Genomic DNA, 18,696 nt, shown 5'->3' on the forward strand with positions numbered 1-18,696 from the left:
ATAAAGTATTTAAATCTGTATAAAAAGTGACAGAAAAAAAGATATTAAGTATAAACTTAGGCAACTGATTATGTAAGACTGCATTCTTTTTTTAAAAATTTCTGTAGTATTTTCCACTATTGTGACACTAATTCCTATATATAGAATTGACACAGAAGTGCCTACAAGTGTAACCAATAATTGCTAATTTTTGCTTGAGGGAAGAAAAAGATAACTACGAAAAATTTGCTAAACAGGTGCCTTATTCATATATATATAAGTATACACTAAAGTGGCAGAAATTATACTAAATTTTGGTTTATAGCCATAATCATCTGATTATAAAAGAAGTACTGGAATTCTCTTGTCTCAGCTACTGCAGTGTATCAGCAGAAAATCACCTTATTTTACAGAGCTTACTGAACATCTACCCAACAGATTAGGAATCTAGTTTTGGGATCTGAATATTCCAATCCCCTATACTTTAAGAAAGATTCTTGAGATTTAATCTGCTTCCATGCAGTCCCTCTCCAAACAAGGCTAACATCACCCAAATCTAAACCATTCAAAACATCAACACACCTTTTGATAAATTAGACATTTCTATCTCCTAATGAACTATCAACACACAAACAAAGCTTTAAAGTATATCCAGGGCTGTAACACACCTTGGCTGCCATGTACACATACCCTTCTTAAGTTACTCCATAACTGCCCTACTTTCCTCGAGACTCAGAGACACATTTAGAAACTGTATCCTTTACCTTTCCCCATCACTGCAGTGTCTGAATGGTTAAAACCTTCTACTACATGAAAGAGGTCCTTGTCAGGGGCAAAGGATTTCCCACAATTGATGGGGTGTAACATCAACTCAAATGTTTTTCATTTCTCTTTGAATAAATGTGTTAAACAATATTAGATAATGAATCACCTAAAATTAGATGTGGGTAGTGAATATACTTGGTTACTTTTAATTTTCAATAGTCTGTGCAAAAAGTTTTAGATACTGAAATTTTAAACACTCCATACTGACTGCAGCTGACTAGAGTATGTTAAACTGCTTTGCTTGAAGATCAGACAGGCATGGGACTGCAATTATATATCACAATACCCTTTTCTGGGTTCACAGCTCTATTCATCTTTTAGAAACACTGAAGGACAGATTGGACATAGGGGAACGGATTAGCCACAGGGTGACCTGTATTTTCACACAAAAGCCTAAGTGTGGAAAAATGGCACCCTGTGTTACCCATTCTTTACTTCCTGAAAAAAACATATTCATGAAAATAGACATTTAAACAGCTCTTTCCCACTCATCTCAGAACAAGTGTTCATTGTTTCTTAACACCATTTATACAGTAGTAATGTAATGCTACTACTAAATTGCCTCAATTCACAAATGTATATAAAAATATTGAAGAATTAAGACAAGCCCACTTCAGCACAGGAACTAAAATTAAATCAACACGAAATTAACATTAATTATGAAAAAGAAAAATCTAAGTTGCCTGTTGCAACATACAATTTCATATTTATGAATGGGATTGAAGGAGGGTTTGGTTCTGGTAATAAGTTTCAGCTGGATGTCATGGAAGTTCTACACACTAGCCATGCAGTAGCCATGCAGTACAACTGAAATTATAAAAAATACATTGTGTTAATAGGTCATAAGAGCATAACCTACCACACAACATCAGTAATTCCAAGTGAGTAAAAGGAAAATGAACACAGAAAAATACATGTAGTAATTATATAATTTTGTATGAAGTGTAGATTATGGCAGTTTTCTGTTAAAATCCATCTCTGGAAAAATAATAAGCAGTAAATATTTTGAAACATGCAAAAATGGAAAGAATATCCATTAATAAATCAGGTTTGAGCTTTAATTATTTTTACATGTCATTCTTCTTAAATCAGTTGTCCTGCATACAATAGAGATGCTTGGTGTATGGACTTGTACCAACTTGTCTCAGAAGATAGGTGTTATCAGCTAATCTGATCAAGCTAGTCAAACTGGTAGGTTATTTGAATGTTCCTTGGGACAACAGAAAGTTATCCTTCTGCACAAGCAATAATCAAATTAAAATGTCCAAGCATTTAACTTAGGAATTGACCACACAGCTGAGTTACAAACAGCAAGCCTGTGTAGCTCATTAGGCTCCAATGGGAAATTAATCTCTTTGCCAGGAAATCAACAGTCTAACATCATGTGCAATGAGACATAGCATTCCTAACTTTTTATAAAATTATAATGTACAGGGATAACTCTGACATCAGAAAACTATTTCCAATCTTATGAAGGTAGCGAGGTAATCTCACATGTGTTCTTCTTTATACATATTTACTTAATAAACTAGTTCTTTCCTCACAATTTTTCTCTTTGTTTTCTTATTGAAAGTAACATAAAACACCAGGTTCAAAAATGAAAAAAAGTAAATGTAAATCTTATTTTGCAAACTGCTTACAAGACGTAGTTTAAATCCAGTGTTATTTATTTCTCATTCTTTTATATGCCTTCATTTAGATATCTTATGCTTAAACCACTCACTCTTATTGGATATTTTAAAAGTTCTTCATAAAAAAAATAGCTCAGTCATACCATGCAGACTTTCATTCAACTCCACCAAACTATTCAGTGTCTACAGGAAGGAGGAAATAGATACACTGCTGAAGTAATTGTATGGAAAGGGCCAAAATGCTATCGTGGAGATTATCACCTGTCAAGAAAAGTCTGACAGCTGTCCCAATATACGCAATTTACAGTCAGTATATAGCTCTCATTGCTAAAGAAAGCAGAAATTGTTTTGGAACAAATATAAACAAACTGATCTAATTAAGTTTTCCAACAAGCTGAAGAGCTTCACTTTGCTGTCTGCAGTCCATGTTAAAAATGGTTATAATTGCTAGAAAAATGTAGAATGTGTTAAAAGTCCTTCATGTTCTACTATGGGATCTGTTTTTATATAATAATTTGCTAGCTTTCTATTCCTACAAGGCAGGATGCAATATTTTAATGGAAACAAAATGCTGCTTGTTTTAAGGATTTTTTACAATAACACAGACCTCAAGCCCTAAAGACTGAAGAAGAAAAAAATCAGTATAATGGCAAATAGAGTAAAAAAATAACCTGAAAGTCTGCAAAATCTCCTCAAAACAGGCCATGTCATTAGACAGATATATAAAAATACAGTTGTCTGAGCATTTGAAAAGAATGTTAAATAAGTCACTATGTGGGAGGCATTGCACACAATGCAATTACAGCATGGGTAGGCTTCTTAAAGGAGAAATCTTTAGCACTGGAGGTATCTGAATAATGTTCCTAAATTAACCAAATCAGGCAAATCAGAGTTTATTAATTTCAGAAAAAAAAAAAAAATCTGTGAAAACACAGAGTCTCATGCTTTGCTTAGACTGACACTAAATTAAAATCAGTACTGACGCTTCAGAGGTTGCAAGGTAGTCACTTTGCCCAGCCTTGAGTGAAACTTTGTCCCAGTCACAAAAAAGTTTTTTCCCTGCTTTACACAGCCAGTGTTCCAAGCTGAGCTTGGCTCCTTTTCCCTCCAGCTATATCCTCAACTATATTACAGTTGTAAAAAAAGAAAAAATAGGTTCACCAAAACCCCCATATTGTTGTGTTATCTTTGTTAACACTGCTTAAAAAACAGAACTGGACTTTTCCATACACCATGATATATATATATACATTTTTCAGGATTCACACTTGAATCTCAGAGTAGAATTTGCTATACAAGTAAAAAGCTAACTAATTATTTTAGCAATAGGTGTAAAAAAACCCAAAATACTAATTTCCTGAGGGAAGAAAACAAAACAGAAAAGAAGCAATACAAGGTTTACTTCCCAAGAAAATTCCTCTACTCACTTAAGCAAACATTTTTTCCACCCAATTCAAGTAGGAAAAAAAAAAAAAATATGAAAGCCTGCCTCACAATTCAAATTATTTTCTCATGTAAATTGTAATCACAGTTTTCTGAACACAAGGTGGTAAAAACAGAAGCCTTGAAGCCACGCAAAGGCCTCTTCCCGTTTCGGGGCAGTGAGGAGAAGGAAGACGCTGAATGCCCAGGATTTGCTCTGCCCTGCCCTTTCCATAGAACTTTAGTGCCATCTATTGAAAATGTACTGAATAAGGAAGAGGCAAAGGATGCCTATTGATTTGGTATAAAAATAAGACGTTTACTTGTTAAGGGTTTTTTTGGTTTATTAATATTCCCATGATGACTACTCTTTTGTGGTCATCTGATAGCAACAAATATTTTCTATACACTATACATGCCCCATAAAGAAATGAGACGTCAGCTAAAACATCAAATATAAACATCATACAGATTTCATACATATATATATATTTATATATAGATATAATATATATACATTTACCAAAGATGTAAATCTAAGCCTATCTATTATCTAAAGCAACAAAACTGAGAAGGCTTTAACGGAAAGGAAAAATAGCGTGGAAGCACTGCTGTAAATAGAACATACTGGAAACAGTAAAAATAATTAAGGCATCTCGTAAAGATCTTAGTATTAAAGAACAGGATATGTAGACATGCACATACAATTACCTTCTTTAAGAAACTGTGAGTGGATGACAAATATAAGAAAACAGCAGATCGCTGCTCCTGCTAGTGCCCATAAAGCTTTCAAGAGCTGCATCTCGGTCTGAAACTCAGTAAATACCCAGAAAGTCACACAATGAATTTCCACAGCGATGCATCAACGCTTCCCTCTGTGCGCCAGGCGCGGCGGCTCCCGGCAGGGACCACACTCCCGAGCAGGGCGGGCGAGCCCGGGGCTGCGGAGGAGGGGCCGGGGCTTCACACCCCGCGCGGGGGCAGCGGCAGCGCCGCGCTCTCCTCGCCGAGGCAGCCGGCGCGGGGCCCCATGAATCAGCGCTCCGTCTCCGCGGGAGCCGCGGCGAGCCGGCGGCGGGGGCAGGGAGCCGGCAGTGCCGGGCAGGGTTGCGCAACAGCGCCCGCTGCGCCGCGGGGGCGCGGGGCCGCCGCCGCCGCTCAGGGCGCGCCGCCGCCGGCCGGCGCGGGGCGCGCAGGGGCCGGGCCCTCCCCGCCGAGGCTTCGCGGGAGCCGCTGCAGCATCGCCGGGCTGCGGGTGCCGCTCGCTCGTCGGGCCGCTGCTCCGCTGCTCGCTGCCACGGCTTGGGGAGGAGAGAGCGAACGGGGAGGGGAGGGAGCGGGAGGGAGGGATCTCTCTTTACTGCAACTTCTCCCGGCTGGCGGCAATTTGTTGCACCCCCTTCCTCCTCCCCCGGCTCGGAGATGCTCTCCAGTGCGGGTGCGAGGGGCGGGAGGGAAGTCAATTCAGCCCGCCGTCCCTGGCAAACACGGGGCCGCTCGGGGGCTCTCGCACAGATCGCTGTTCTGCCTTTGGGCTCGCACCTCCGCCGCCGGAGCTCCTCGTCTCCCGGCCCCGAGAGGTCCCCCAGGTGCCGTGGCTGGCCCCGCTCCCTCGCCCGCCGTCCGCCCGCGAGGTCGACCCTGTCCCGGGGCCGCGCCCCGGCGGTGGCACCGCAAGGCGCCCTCCGAGCAGCCGCGCCGGGCTACGGCGGGCTCTCTCAGTCTACAGGTTGATGCCTCCGCTGCAGAAATCCCCGCGGAAAACAGGAGCGCAAATGAAAGAATCTAATAAATCAGTGTGAGAAAAAAAGGAAAAACAAAAAAATCAAACCGAAAAAAACCACACAAAAAAAAAAAAAAAAAAAAAAAAAAAAAAAAACCCAAACAACCCGGAACACCAAGGCTGTGATTTGCCGCCCTCCCACTCCAGGGGAAGGAGCCTGCCGCGGCCACCGGCTGCCGTAGAGCAGCCGGGCGGGGGGGCGGGAAGGCCGGGGCGGTGCTGCGATGCGGGGCCGCTCCGCGGGGACTGCGCGCTCGGCCCCGCCGTTGCGGGACGCGGTGTAGCCGCGGCCAGGGGCAGACGCGGCGCGGCGCTCCGCACCCGGGGGCCGCCCCGACGGCCGGAGCTGCCCGGTCAGGGCACCGAGCTCGGTGCGCACAGGCGGCCGGCGGCGGCTCGGCGGTGCGGGGCAGGGTAGGGTTAACAGCCGCACACCGAAGTGCTGCCGGCCGTACAGGGGGCTGCCCGAGCCGGGCCCCCTCCCGCGCAGGCGGTGCGGCTCCGCGCCTCTCGTGTTCAAACGCCGCTGCTGCGCCGCGCAACCTCCGCTACGCGTGCGTGTCCCGCAGCGCGGCCGGCGCTGCCCCGCGGGGCGGAGCGAGCGGCGGCCGCGTAATGCGGGAAGAGGGGCTCCAGCAGCGGAGGTGCGGGCAGGGCAGGTGCGGTTCGCAGCCCCGCGGAGGCTGCGGGCAGAGGGCTGGCGGCCAGAGCGCCCAGCGGCCTCGGCGGGGCGGACGGTGCTATGGCCGGCACAGCGGAGGGTCCTCCCGCCGTGCAGCTCCGCGACACGCTGGAAGTCGCGGGGCTGCTCGGGCAGGCTGTAGGTTCACTGCACAACAGTGACAACGACGGCAACGCACCGACGGCCAGTGAGCTACCCCGGTTTCTCCGGGATAGACATGCATAGTTTTGGAGATTTAAACCAAGTAAGGGAATACGTGTACGCTGAGAGCTTTTTTTTTCACTGCACCTTGGTTACGTCTGCATTTATGATGTCGATTGGGGTTTTGGTTTTTTGGTTTATTGTTTGGGTTTTTTTTTTTTTTTTTTTTTTTTTTTTTTTTTTTTTTTGTTGTTGTTTTTAATATTTCATATTTAAATATTTGCTTAATTTTAAGAAACCAGGACAGGGTTTCCATACGCTTGAAAGGACAGATTAATAAAAGGTCAGTATTTTTATTGGGCAAACATCTCCCATGCTGTTGATGATGTGTCTTAAACTCATCCCTATGCTTTTTCATTTTTCACAGACAGCACAGAGAAACATTAAAAACAACCATCTTTTGAATTTTAAACTTCGCATAAATCCCTATAAACCCATGTATTGCATTTACTATATTTGAAGATTACAGCAATGTAATGTTAAAGCAATGTCATAGCTACACTAGAGAAATTCCGCTGTAAATCATTCATTCTGAAATGCACACTTCGGTGAGAAATTTGCCATGCTTGGGCACAGTTCAAGTTGGGTTTTGTTTGTTTATTTGTCTTCTGGGTGAAAGAAAAAAGTGTCAAGTAGCTAAAGAAAATTCACACTTTTTATACTTAAGCAAACAAATCTTTCTCCCCCTTGCCCCCCACTGACATAGCAGCTTTAAAATCCACAGGTAACTTTAAAATCCACAGGATTTTAAAAGTGTCAAACTTTGGAGTTTACACAGTCCGCAGTAAGTATCTTTTAGTCTGAAAACATTTAGAGAAAAATCCTCTGAAAAATTTTACTCATTGCTTTCCTTTTTGACTAAAAGCACACAAAAATCCACTGTCAATGGGTCAGAAGCCCCAACAGCTTGTTCCTTGCTCCTTTTGAGGTGCAAGATGGTGCTTTCTCTCATTTTAAACTAATCTTACTTCTCTGTGCTTCTGAATTAGACAAATACGCCTGGGTTTCTGTGGCCGTTAGGTCAGACCCTTCATAAACAAAACGTCACAACATGGCATTGTGCTCCCTGGCCGCAGCGGAGTCACTCTACTTGCACACTAGTGGAAGTGGGAACAAAATCTGGTTCAGCGCTCACACTGTACAGACATATTTAGTCTCATAGCAACAAAGAATTCCAGAAGACTTCTCATTTGAGAGGACAGTGGTACCTGGCAACGCCACTTGCTATACTACATATGGTTCACTCTCAGTTTTGTGTTTTCTAAATAGCTTTGGACTTTTCAAACAGGGTGAGTCCTATTCAAAAATACCTATCTTCAATTTCTTTACTTGTTACCTGCAAAAAGATTTATAAATATTAAAGATAACTCAAGTTACCCGTGTAGACTTTTCTGGAAGACTTTTCTGAGTAAATTCCACTGATAAAAATCCCCCCTTATCTTTCAGCCAATTAAGATTTGCATCCCCAACTAATGGAATAACACCTGTCAAACAATTTCTAAGCTGCTTAGGCCATAACAGATTTGCAGACCTATCTCTGCATTTCCAGGTTTTGTCCTGACCCCATTCATCTTCAGCAGCACAGAGGCAAAAATCTGTGATCCTAGCAGTTGCTCCTTCTAGGGAACCACTCCACAGGGGTTTTCCCCATTGTGTTTTAAAGTTGAAGGAGCAATGCTCAACACCTGAAAGCTGGTAAAGGATGGTGATGGTGTTGGCAGACATTTCTGATGTAGAAGGCTTTTGTAGCTGGGAAGAGAAGTGAGGAATACATTTTCCTGATGATCAGGGAGCAACAGCAAATGTGTAAGAGACAGAAGATCTTCTGAAATCATAACAAGAAAGCAGCAGAAAAATGAAGTGCATAATTTTCAAATGTGTGTTCTCTTTTGGGAATATAGCTCATTTGTTCTTTTCACCAAAAATTCAGTTGAGTTCTACAGAATTACTAAAACTGGAATTCGGTAGCAAAACCAGCAGCCTTTGCTCAAGTATAGAGACTTCAAAAAATTATCTATACTCTGCATTTAATTTTGTGAAAAGATTCTACCAGACTCTGTAAGATTTATTCTTCACTACTGAGATATTTTATAAATAAAGATGTGCTAAAATTCCTGAAAAACAATTATGATCAGATTGTATTCCACATACCTAGAAATAAAGTCGTACTATTTCCAGCTGTGTCAAATGCCTCTTGCATAATTATTTTATTCCTGTTCATGCAATAAACCCCCAAATTATGCATGGCCAATGCAGATCTAAATGCGGGAGCACAAGATGTGATGTTAGCCTATTTTAAGTAATGAATTTGGAAACTACTTCTGGCTTTGGAAAAAAAAAATAGAAAATACAATAGCTATTATTAGGTTATTTAGACCAAACTTTCTCCAATGCCCACTGGATTTCATTTTTGTTACTTTTGAGTTACTCAGGCAATAGTCTGTCACCAGCCACTTGAGGTGATTATTCCAGCCCAGTGGTTCTCTCAGCTGGAATGTTTCTCCTGATGCTAAGTTTAACATTTTATTTTGTTGAAATTCACCCAGTTCATCCTTCACATATACGTGAAATAGCATGATAAATCCTTTTCCATTTTGAATCTAACCAAAATATAAGATACATGGAATATATAGGAATGAGTACAGATAAATATATTTCCACCAATTAGTTTTAGCAGCATTTAAGCATTTTTTTCCTCCTCTTTTCTCTGCATACCAATGGCTGGCTTGCTTTTCTTTGTTTTTGAGCTAGGCACAACTACAACAGTCCCAAAATTTTATTCCTGGTCCTCAGCTGATGCTGGGTAACTGCCACTGGAGTAGAAATTGACATCTAAAGAGATGTATTGATCTCTGGTTTGTGACATGATGCGGCTACCATAGGAAATGGTACAAATACATTTCATCATCTCTTTCCATGAAGAACTATTTTTTTTTTTTCCCTTGACTTACCAAAGTAGGTGATATTTTAATAGATCTTTAATATTTTTGACAGGCTATATGATGTTTCTTGTCCTGTCTCCTAGTGGTAGATTCATAAAAGGGATAGCACAGCCTAGATAATTTAGAATTACCACTGTGTAATCTCCTTGCTAACAGTGCATGTTTACTTAGAACTTTTGACAGTTTAGGGTTTTTTTTTTTAAGTAATTTTGTTTCATTTTGCTTTTCAGTTGCATTATTTTGCTGTTCATGTCTTCTTCCTACCATCTTACTGACTTTCTATTCAGGTATGATTTTCTTTTCTATTTATAAAGATTTGTGCCAGCAGTTGATGCCATGTAGACAGTTTTCCACTGGGAACTCACTGAACATTCTCCCACACAGCAGTCACCATTTGGTAACAGCTTTTGGCCACTACCAAAAAAGGAGCTGCCTAAGAAGTTACAGGTCTTGTGATCTGATCCCTTGAAGCACTGATAAATTCTCCCAAAACACACATCTGAAATCACACAATGCACCAGCACAGGCACTATGTGTAGTGTCGTGTCCTAGGTTTGCTCACGGAGGGGGAGCCTAGAGCCCTGGGGCCTGGCCACATTGCTGTTCCATAGCGCTCACATCATCGCTGCCAGGGGGGTTGGTTCCAGGGGAAGGAAAAAAAGGAACATACTCCAGAAGTTCACCATTTTGTTCTGTTTCTTCCTGAGCCCAGCTGAGTGTGTGCCACGATGCCGGTGTGAGAAGCAGCCATGGGAAGGGAGCAGCAGAGCCTGAGATGAGCCTGAGCTGAGCCTGAGCCCAGCCAAGCCCAGGCTGAGCAGACAGGAGCTGAGCCAAGCATTGCTGGCCACAGTCAACCCCAGCAGTGCAGAAAGCAGGCCAGTACCACGGAGAGGATTTTGGGGGTTTGTCCATCATTGTTTTTCGTTGCCTCAGGCTCAGGGATGGGGAATGCTAGCTGCAGGGTGTCCACCACCTTGTCTTTATCTCAAGAATAACTGTGAGCTGCTGCCAAGCTGGAGGAACGTCCCCCATATTTGTCTCAGCAGCCACGTGGAGCTAAACTGAGGTGTTAGTGAACACCTTTTGTGTGTAATGAACCATCTATTCCATATACTTTTGTTACTAATATTGCCGCTGGTACTGTGCATTTCTTATTCCACTGCTGTTTGCTTTCACTAAATTGTTGTCTCAACCCACAGTCTCTGCTTTTGTCCCTCTCTCACCAGATGGGGGCTGGAGAAAGGGGAGTGGCTTATTTGAGGTTTAATTACTAGCAGGTGTTAAACCACCACATGCAGTCAAACACTGCTACCCTATTCCTTCATCCATGTTGTATTCCTGGATCATCATCCTCACATCTGCCCTTATATAATTCAAATCTTTAAGCAGTTCAGTTCTGAAATGTTTCTTTTGTCCTCTCTCATTTTGCTTTATATGCTCCACCTGTTACAGGGAGCACCTCAATTTGCAGTAGCTGCTCTGACACATTTAACAGCACAATTATAGATGACTTGGTAACCACCCATTGACTAAAAATAACCTAGCAACTGAAGACACACTTGGGTATTTATACTTAGATATCCCAGAGGAACCCTTCACAGCTCCTGTAGCTGGGGAAAACATATGTATCTCACCAAATGCAGTAGGCTAGGAATCCTCAGGGGTGGGGGCGGAGGGACGTAGGGGAAGTGATAACATTGCACAGCTGAAAGATTTTCCAGACAACACTCTGCCAGCTAATCCAACTCTTATCCAACTAGCTCTGCAATTAAGGTTTCCTACTGAGAACAACGACAGCGTTATGACCTGGGGAATTTTCTACATAAAAGACCTCTTTGCAGCTGGGATTGAAAAATGTAGAGCCTTAAAATCCAGCTCCTACACTGACGGTATTTGCCACCATTACAGATCTGAAGGAACTCGAATGCCAGTATGCATATGAGAAAATACGTGAGCTGCAATGAATGAACTGCCAATGAGGAGGGAGACAGGCAGCATATCCTCTGTGAAGAATGTGCAGTGCTGAAACTCATTCTTCCCTTCCAACACACAGATTATTTTATTTTTTTTTAATTCAAGATGTACCAAGTTGTCACACAACCTGTTCAGGAGGAAATATTCTGATATCTGAACAAAGAGACATCTAAATAATGTGATTTAATTTCTATGATACATGATTACATATGCCATGGCTGCCTGTGGCTAGTTTTCTATTTGAGCAGAAGAAGAAACTTGGAATTTAATGGAAAGAACCCCATATGTCTTAATGGAGAACTGGTATTACTGCAGTGTCTGTCTGCCCATCCTTTTTCTACTACTCATTTTTTTCTGGTTTATCTATGCCCTTCATCCATTCCTGTCTTCAAAATTTGCTTTTATTCACCCTGAATAGTTAGCAGATTACAGCAAGAAGAAGAACTACTAATCTCAAAAAGAGAATGTACAATGTCATAAAGGCCTTTCTACCTGCCCTCAGTTGTAAGATTATTGTCTTGAAATGAAAATGAAGTGTTCAAAGTGAGGTTGGATGGGCCTTTGAACAACCTGATCTAGTGAAAGATGTCCCTAACCATGGCAAAGGGTTTGGACTAGATGATCTTTGGAAGTCCCTCCCAACCCAAACCATTCTATGATTCTGTGATAATTCAGAGAAAGCATACAACTCTTGAAAATTACACTTAAGACTGATGTGCAAGGCATAGGCTCAAACATTCCAATGACTGTAGGGCTATTCACAAAAATCACAAATTCAGAGGGCTTATCCTCATATTTTTACATTTTATGTATTTTAAGATCATCTGAACTTTTAAACACTTCTTGAAATACAATTGTTCACTCTTTTTTTTTTCAGAAAAGGGATTTGTATTTTAAACAGGATGATTAACCACATGAAATTAGGGGAATGTAGTTATGATCCAGGTTTCCAGCATCAATTCTTGAGGGTCTAGCTTAAAAATACACAACTAAAATGCTGCAACATTCAGGGAATAAGTTCTTAATTGAGAATGAGACCCACAGAGAAAGCCACTCTGAATACACACAAACTCTATGAGCCATGACACAGCAAGCCTTTATAGAATGGCCAATACCAGTGTTTCATGGAAAAGTGAATAAGCTAATGGATTTGTAATGTCTGTTGTTTTCTTCCATCTTAGTGGAGGGAGAAAATAAAATAAAATAAAAATAAAAATTAAAAAAAAACAATTCTATGGAAATGAATTCTGCTATACAAGCTCATACTTGTATAGATATCCCAGAGGAACCTGGCAACTTAAGCAATGAACTCTTTGACCTGTAGTTTTAACTTTAACCAGAAAATCTCCTTTATATATATTTAGATTTTGACTTTACACATTTTTCAAAATCTGGATGCTACAAAAATTGAAGTTAGGCTCAATGGCCACTTGAATTCTTTCTATTAGCAATTCTTATTGTAGTATGTATAAAAGGGAGCTGCAGCAAAAGTGATGCATATCCAGAACACCACTAGGCACCTCCACAGTAAGTTAGAACAGGTTCTGAACATATGGGGAAGAGACAACAACTGCCTCTAATATTTGAGCACATTGGGTGATGCTCCTGAGAGAAGTAATCTTTGGTTTCTATTAAGCTAGTGAAAGGGAAACAAATATTTTTCAGACAAATGTTAAGGGCAGATGGTTTAAAATTATCCAAAACCTTAAATAAACAGTTAAAATTATTACATGCACAGAATTAACAATTATTACATTTTACGTATAAATTAAAATGGGTTTACCACTATGGCACTCTTTCCTTAAACCTAACAATTCTCATGTTTTCAAGAGATTATTAGACTATGACATTAAAAGAGGGAATTTTTAGAAGTTTATTCTGGGTCTCTATTCAGGAATAAATAAAGGTGAAATGGTTGTTAAATTTAAACCTTTAATCTGAGTACAGAAACTTGTTTGTTATTCAGAAATATAAAACAATCATTTTACAAGCCATTCATGTATATAGTTCACTGGTTCTTGAGAGTAAAGAAAAAGTATCAGTGACTCTCTAGCTATTATTAAATATGGCCACTTAATACTAAATGGTATATGACTTCTTTTTTTTTTTTTTTTGAGTTGGAAAAAAGTGGATTATTGAAAGCTAATCTCAGGTTTATTACTGGACTCTGTGGAATTAACACACTGGAGGCCTCTCTGTTTACACCTGAGTGGGATAATGGCAGGAACTGCAGATTAATATAACTTTCTCTTGCATGCACAACCTGTTCATTATTTGCTTGTCTGTTTGTTTTTATAGGAAGTTTATTTTTTCTATTTACCAAATATATCAGGAGTCCTATTACTCACTATATTTAAGGAAGTAGCCACTGCATAGCACCTTTTTCACGAAACATTTTTTAAAAAACATATTTCAAGTGTCAAACAACCTTTTGGTTTTATTTTAAATTATGCTGTCCTAATAGGAACCATTTTTCTGCATGCTTATATTATTTTGAAATAGAAAGCTTTAATTACAACATGAAATTGAGCATCTAAGATTTTTGGCATTTAACAAAAAAACAGTACTAAAACATGACCCCTGGGTCATGAGGCAGTGACAGTGAACAACCTGAACTAACTTCTGTAAAAATCATGGAGATACAGCTGATCCAGCTGTATTTCAGCTGGAAAAAAGGATTACAAAGAGCATTATACAAACATTGTGAGAAATAAAATCCTTCTGTACAGCAGAATATACTCTCCTTGGACGCTACTTCACCTTGAATATAAAAGGAATGGAGTGCCAAGTCCTGGGACGTTTTAGCAACACACCTGTGCTGGAATGTCTCAATCATTCTCATGCTCATCTTCAGGCTTTTAAACAAGAGATAAAAAGCTTTCTATGATTTCTTAGTGTACACTCAGTGAAAGCCCCACACCAACAGCCTATATACTCCACAGGTGAAATTCACAAGCCCTTAAGTTTTCAGTTGTCTGTGTACATAAATGAAAGGGGAGATGAGTCATGATAACTAATTGCTCCTGACTGAACAGGGGTGTGCAAGGTAATATGTAGATAGTAAGGATGATAGAGGCATTACAGCTTGAACTGATATAAATCTTAAACTAGCAGATTGGTTAAGACATGCCTGCAGAAACAGCTTTGACCTTAAAGTCACAGTAAAAATCCGAGTCTGATTTACCACACCAGTCCTAATATAGGGGTAATAGAAATTAGATTAGCATAATATTATACATTGAATGGCTACTATATTAGAAGTAGACCTATCAGAAGTGGGAAATAATGAATTCAAGTTTTTATGCATGAGTTACCACATACAAATTAGATACTGTATTTAATTTTTTTAAAATACTTGTTACCTAATTTTTTTAGGAAAAAAATATTTATTTGGTTTTGTTTAACATTTCAGAGGAAACTGGAATAGTCTATTCTGTCAGTAAACCGTAAAATATTACGTCAGTAACACAGTTTATAAACTATGATCTCAATCCATGCCATAGTACTTTGAGAATGTGTCAACACTCAGTGATTTCCTTACCCAGCTCAAAAGCATCTTGGAGGCACCCCGGGCAATGTCTCATATACAGCCATTGAGGGTTATCCGCTCCAAAATAGCTGTTATAATCTGAATGGAAGAACCATAAATGATTCAATTGAAATCATGCCTGAAAATGCAAAAGGAAACGAACACAGAACAAGCTATAGCATTAGTGGGTCTAACAGTGTGCATACCTGAAGGTCTAGAATTGAAGACTGGTGTTTCCCCTTACAGTCATCCTACTCTATGAGACAGCTACTTTAAGATGCCGAGAATAGTACGTATAAAATTAGCCTTTACTGTTGTTTGGAAGAGTTATTTTGCATCATTTCAGATGTAAACAAAATCATCCAGTCACCCCTGACACAATTGAAACTTGGTAGAGGCTCTCTCTCTACCCTTTCTTTTTTTTCTCTTTGAAAGAGTTTAAGTATTCATATCTTTCCTATTAAGTGGTTATAGTATAGTACATAGCACCTACCTAGTCATAGCCTTCATAGTAAAACCATTTTAAATAAAAACATACAGGCTAAATACAGGAACCAAGTGCAGCTTGCTTTGTGGATTTTTTTTAAACTTTATGAAGAAACTTGATCAGATTTTTTTTTTTCAAACAGAAAACTAATGGAATTCTATACAGTCAGACCAGATTGAATTCCCGAAACATGTGACAATTACTTCTAGAATTGAGGGACTAGTAAAAAAGCAGTATATTTACTAGAATAATTCTTATTGTTAAAAAGGACAGCTTGGTTTTATTTTGAATGACAACCACTTTTTAAATTGTTTTCTCTTTGCCTACATGTAATAAATCTTTATTTCTTTCCATTAAGACCCATAAGGTTTTAAAATACTTTGTTTTCAAAATCACGTCAGAACAATAAAAGGGGGGATATAAGAAGCAGGTGTGTACTTTATGTAGTAAACTGAAATATCAAATAGTATGAGCAAGATAACATCTAATTGTATATTAAGTATCACCTGAGGGATGAGCAAGGCGATGCACAAGTAATCAGAAGTTTTTTTGTTGAAGTAAACATGTGCAACTGGCATCAATCCTAAAGACATTCCAAAGGTAGGAAGATCTTTATCAATAATGTCGTATCAAAATGGATAGAATCCCTATACAATCAATGACCTCCTATTGTGAGAAATAGCTGCAATTTACTTTGCCATAAGAAAAAGGCCTTACTCTTTCCAGATTATGTGCCCTGCTGCTTCTCATACAGGAAAGCATTCTCAAGAAGGCAGTCCTTAAAAAAAAAGAGGAATACAACTGTAACAGTTTCATTACTTTTTACCAGGTGTACTACCAAATATGTGTAATTTTCTTTCTGACAGACACAACATAGAACAAAAATTCTGTAACAGAAATTTGAATTTTCCACTGTTAGTGGTGATGATATTTTTTAATTGGTTGACTATCAGAATTGAGTTTTGAAAACAGGTATCCGTTCCTTTTAATCCTTTTTTTTCCCAAACTACAATAACCTTTAGCATCCCAATTATTTTTGTGTGATTCATACTGTGTCTTAAAGAGGATTAATTTAACACAAAATATAAAATATTTCCTATTTTTTTGAGAAGATAAAAATAGTCCTTTGAGTTACAGTCTTCCTGAATATTTTGCTAGATATTTTAGTGTTGCTGCACTATGACAAAGTATTTTTGCAGGAAATTTCTGGTAACAATAGATTTTACTAAAATAATGTTCAATAACCAGAGACATAAATAAACTAAAAATTGAAAAGATGTTAGAATGTACATAACTGAGACAAAATACTGGCTCACTAACAATTGTGAAATTATGCTTCCTCTCTTGACTTCATTGATAATTTTTTCTTCAATCATACATCAACTTGAATTACAGAACCTTGAATTCTGATTAAGAATCAGGTCCTGCATTTACTGAAAAACTGAAAGACAAGATGATACTGAGTCTTTTGCTAAATCCAGAAAATAAGTATACATGACACTGGAAGCAGCCTGATGGTTGTGAATTCAAATGAAGATTGGGAATTGATGCTTGTGGCTCCTTTTGTGGTAAGTTTTTACAACACTGCAATAGTATACTTCTTTCATTTTTGCTTCTTCTGTCCAGAATAGTATATGTTATGTATGTGTATAATAGAGGATATCAACCCTATTCAATCTCCAATACTCACAGAGATAAGGAAAAAAAAAATTACAAAGCTCTTTTCTCTTGCATTGTGAGGAAAGTCTTAACCGTAGCAGAATATAATATTCATCTTGAGAAGCATTTACACTGTCACTCATATGGGAATGTTATTAAGAGCAATTCTATTCACTACATATTCAAACAACAATAGTGGAGGGATGGACTTTATGGCAAACAAGCAACCTCATGAACCCTGGCACGAATGAGGCCTGTGTATTTAACTGCAATTAACTGAATTCCTACAGTTCAATACTTTATAAGACCATGTCAATTCTCTACATTTAATGCAGTAGGAAAGGACATAGTATGTTCCCACCACTGGGACATTTACAGAGACTCTATCTTCTAATGATGATTTCATCAGCATTTTTGTTGAATTCAACCACTAAATTAGTAAGCTTTACATGGAAACACAATAGATATCTGTTTTTCTGAGCCTCAAAAGTTGCAGAGCCCTGTCCTTACTGACAGCTCACATTCTTTCAAATCTCTTACTCGTACAGTGTGTCTGCTGCTACTACTGTCTATAAATAAAAACAAAACAAGCCATAGCAAAACAATTTTTTTTATGCAGTTGTTGCAGCAACTTTTCCCCTAATTTGGAAATCTTTCACCAAATCCTTTCCAAAAGACTTGGAAATATTGAATACTCTTTTTCTGCTCCTTGGTGCTTATGTCCTGAGTGCTACATTCAGATTTTAACACTGACCAGCATTCAGCCAGGAAAATTAAGATGAAATTATAGTGGCTTACCAATTTACCTCCCATCAGCGCCTGGTTAATCTGGTGTAACTGCGTGGTGTGTCTGAATTCACACATGTGAGTGAAGGTTATTTCAGAAAGAAAGGACAGACTGAAAGAACAGCCTATATCCACAAGGAAAAAGTAGAGTAGACATCTGAGCAAACTGTTTAACTTTAAAGGCAATTAGGCAATGAAATTACTTGCCTGAGGAAGTAGTTTAGACAATGTAATGAGAAGTGCTTAAAATAGAATAAACTGTTTGCAAGACAGATACAGATGTAAATAATCCTCCATGTTTTGAGCTAGATGAATCAAGAGAGGTATCTTTTCTATTCAAATGTCTGACTAAAAATGGTATTCTCTTTCTTTGGGAACAGCTTTCCAACTTATGACTGTTTACACCTGTTCTGAATACTAAAGTGAAACTGCACTCCAAAAGGCAGTTTAACCTCACTGTATCATTATAAAGTGGATTTATTCATAACAAGCATCTATGAAAAACTTCCAACAAAAAAGCCCTTAGTCAGGGAGATGCATATTGTTGCAAAAATGGATTGTTTCTCTAAGTGCTTATATGGCCCCATTGCTATAGCATCCAAGTGCCTTACAAACATTAATGAATGTATTCTCACAACACCCCTGGGAGATAGAGATAGTATTATTAGCTAATGCACAAAGAGTAGCTTGTCCAAAGTCACACAGAAAGTCTGTGGCACAGCCAAGACTCAAAACTGTGATTTCCTGCCCACTGCTGTAACCATGACTATATTCTCCTATCCATATACAGCAT

The 18,696-nt window shown here is 39.3% G+C and overlaps 1 protein-coding gene and 1 long non-coding RNA gene across 6 annotated transcripts in view; one reads left to right on the forward strand and one right to left on the reverse strand.

Annotated features, from left to right (window-relative positions):
- The window catches only part of TAFA5 (TAFA chemokine like family member 5), a 400,494-nt gene that overhangs the window by 283,405 nt on the left and 98,393 nt on the right, over nucleotides 1–18,696 (reverse strand). The window contains exon 1 of one of the 4 annotated variants that reach the window (XM_053978649.1): nucleotides 4,569–4,943. The exons of the other annotated variants lie outside the window; for them this stretch is intronic. Within the exon in view, the coding sequence (XP_053834624.1) occupies nucleotides 4,569–4,659 (91 nt within the window). The 5' untranslated portion in view covers nucleotides 4,660–4,943. Of the gene's footprint in view, nucleotides 1–4,568; nucleotides 4,944–18,696 lie in introns of those variants that run through there. 4 annotated transcript variants of the gene reach the window in all.
- On the forward strand, nucleotides 6,143–10,655 carry LOC128807932 (uncharacterized). Of its 2 annotated transcripts, XR_008437316.1 has the most exons (4): nucleotides 6,143–6,566; nucleotides 6,759–6,806; nucleotides 9,696–9,752; nucleotides 10,178–10,655. It is a non-coding gene; the product is annotated as an uncharacterized LOC128807932 (long non-coding RNA). The 2 variants fall into 2 exon arrangements; XR_008437315.1 differs by lacking the exon at nucleotides 6,759–6,806.

This window comes from Vidua macroura, chromosome 5, assembly GCF_024509145.1.
Source record: "Vidua macroura isolate BioBank_ID:100142 chromosome 5, ASM2450914v1, whole genome shotgun sequence".
Taxonomy (NCBI): Eukaryota; Metazoa; Chordata; class Aves; order Passeriformes; family Viduidae; genus Vidua; species Vidua macroura.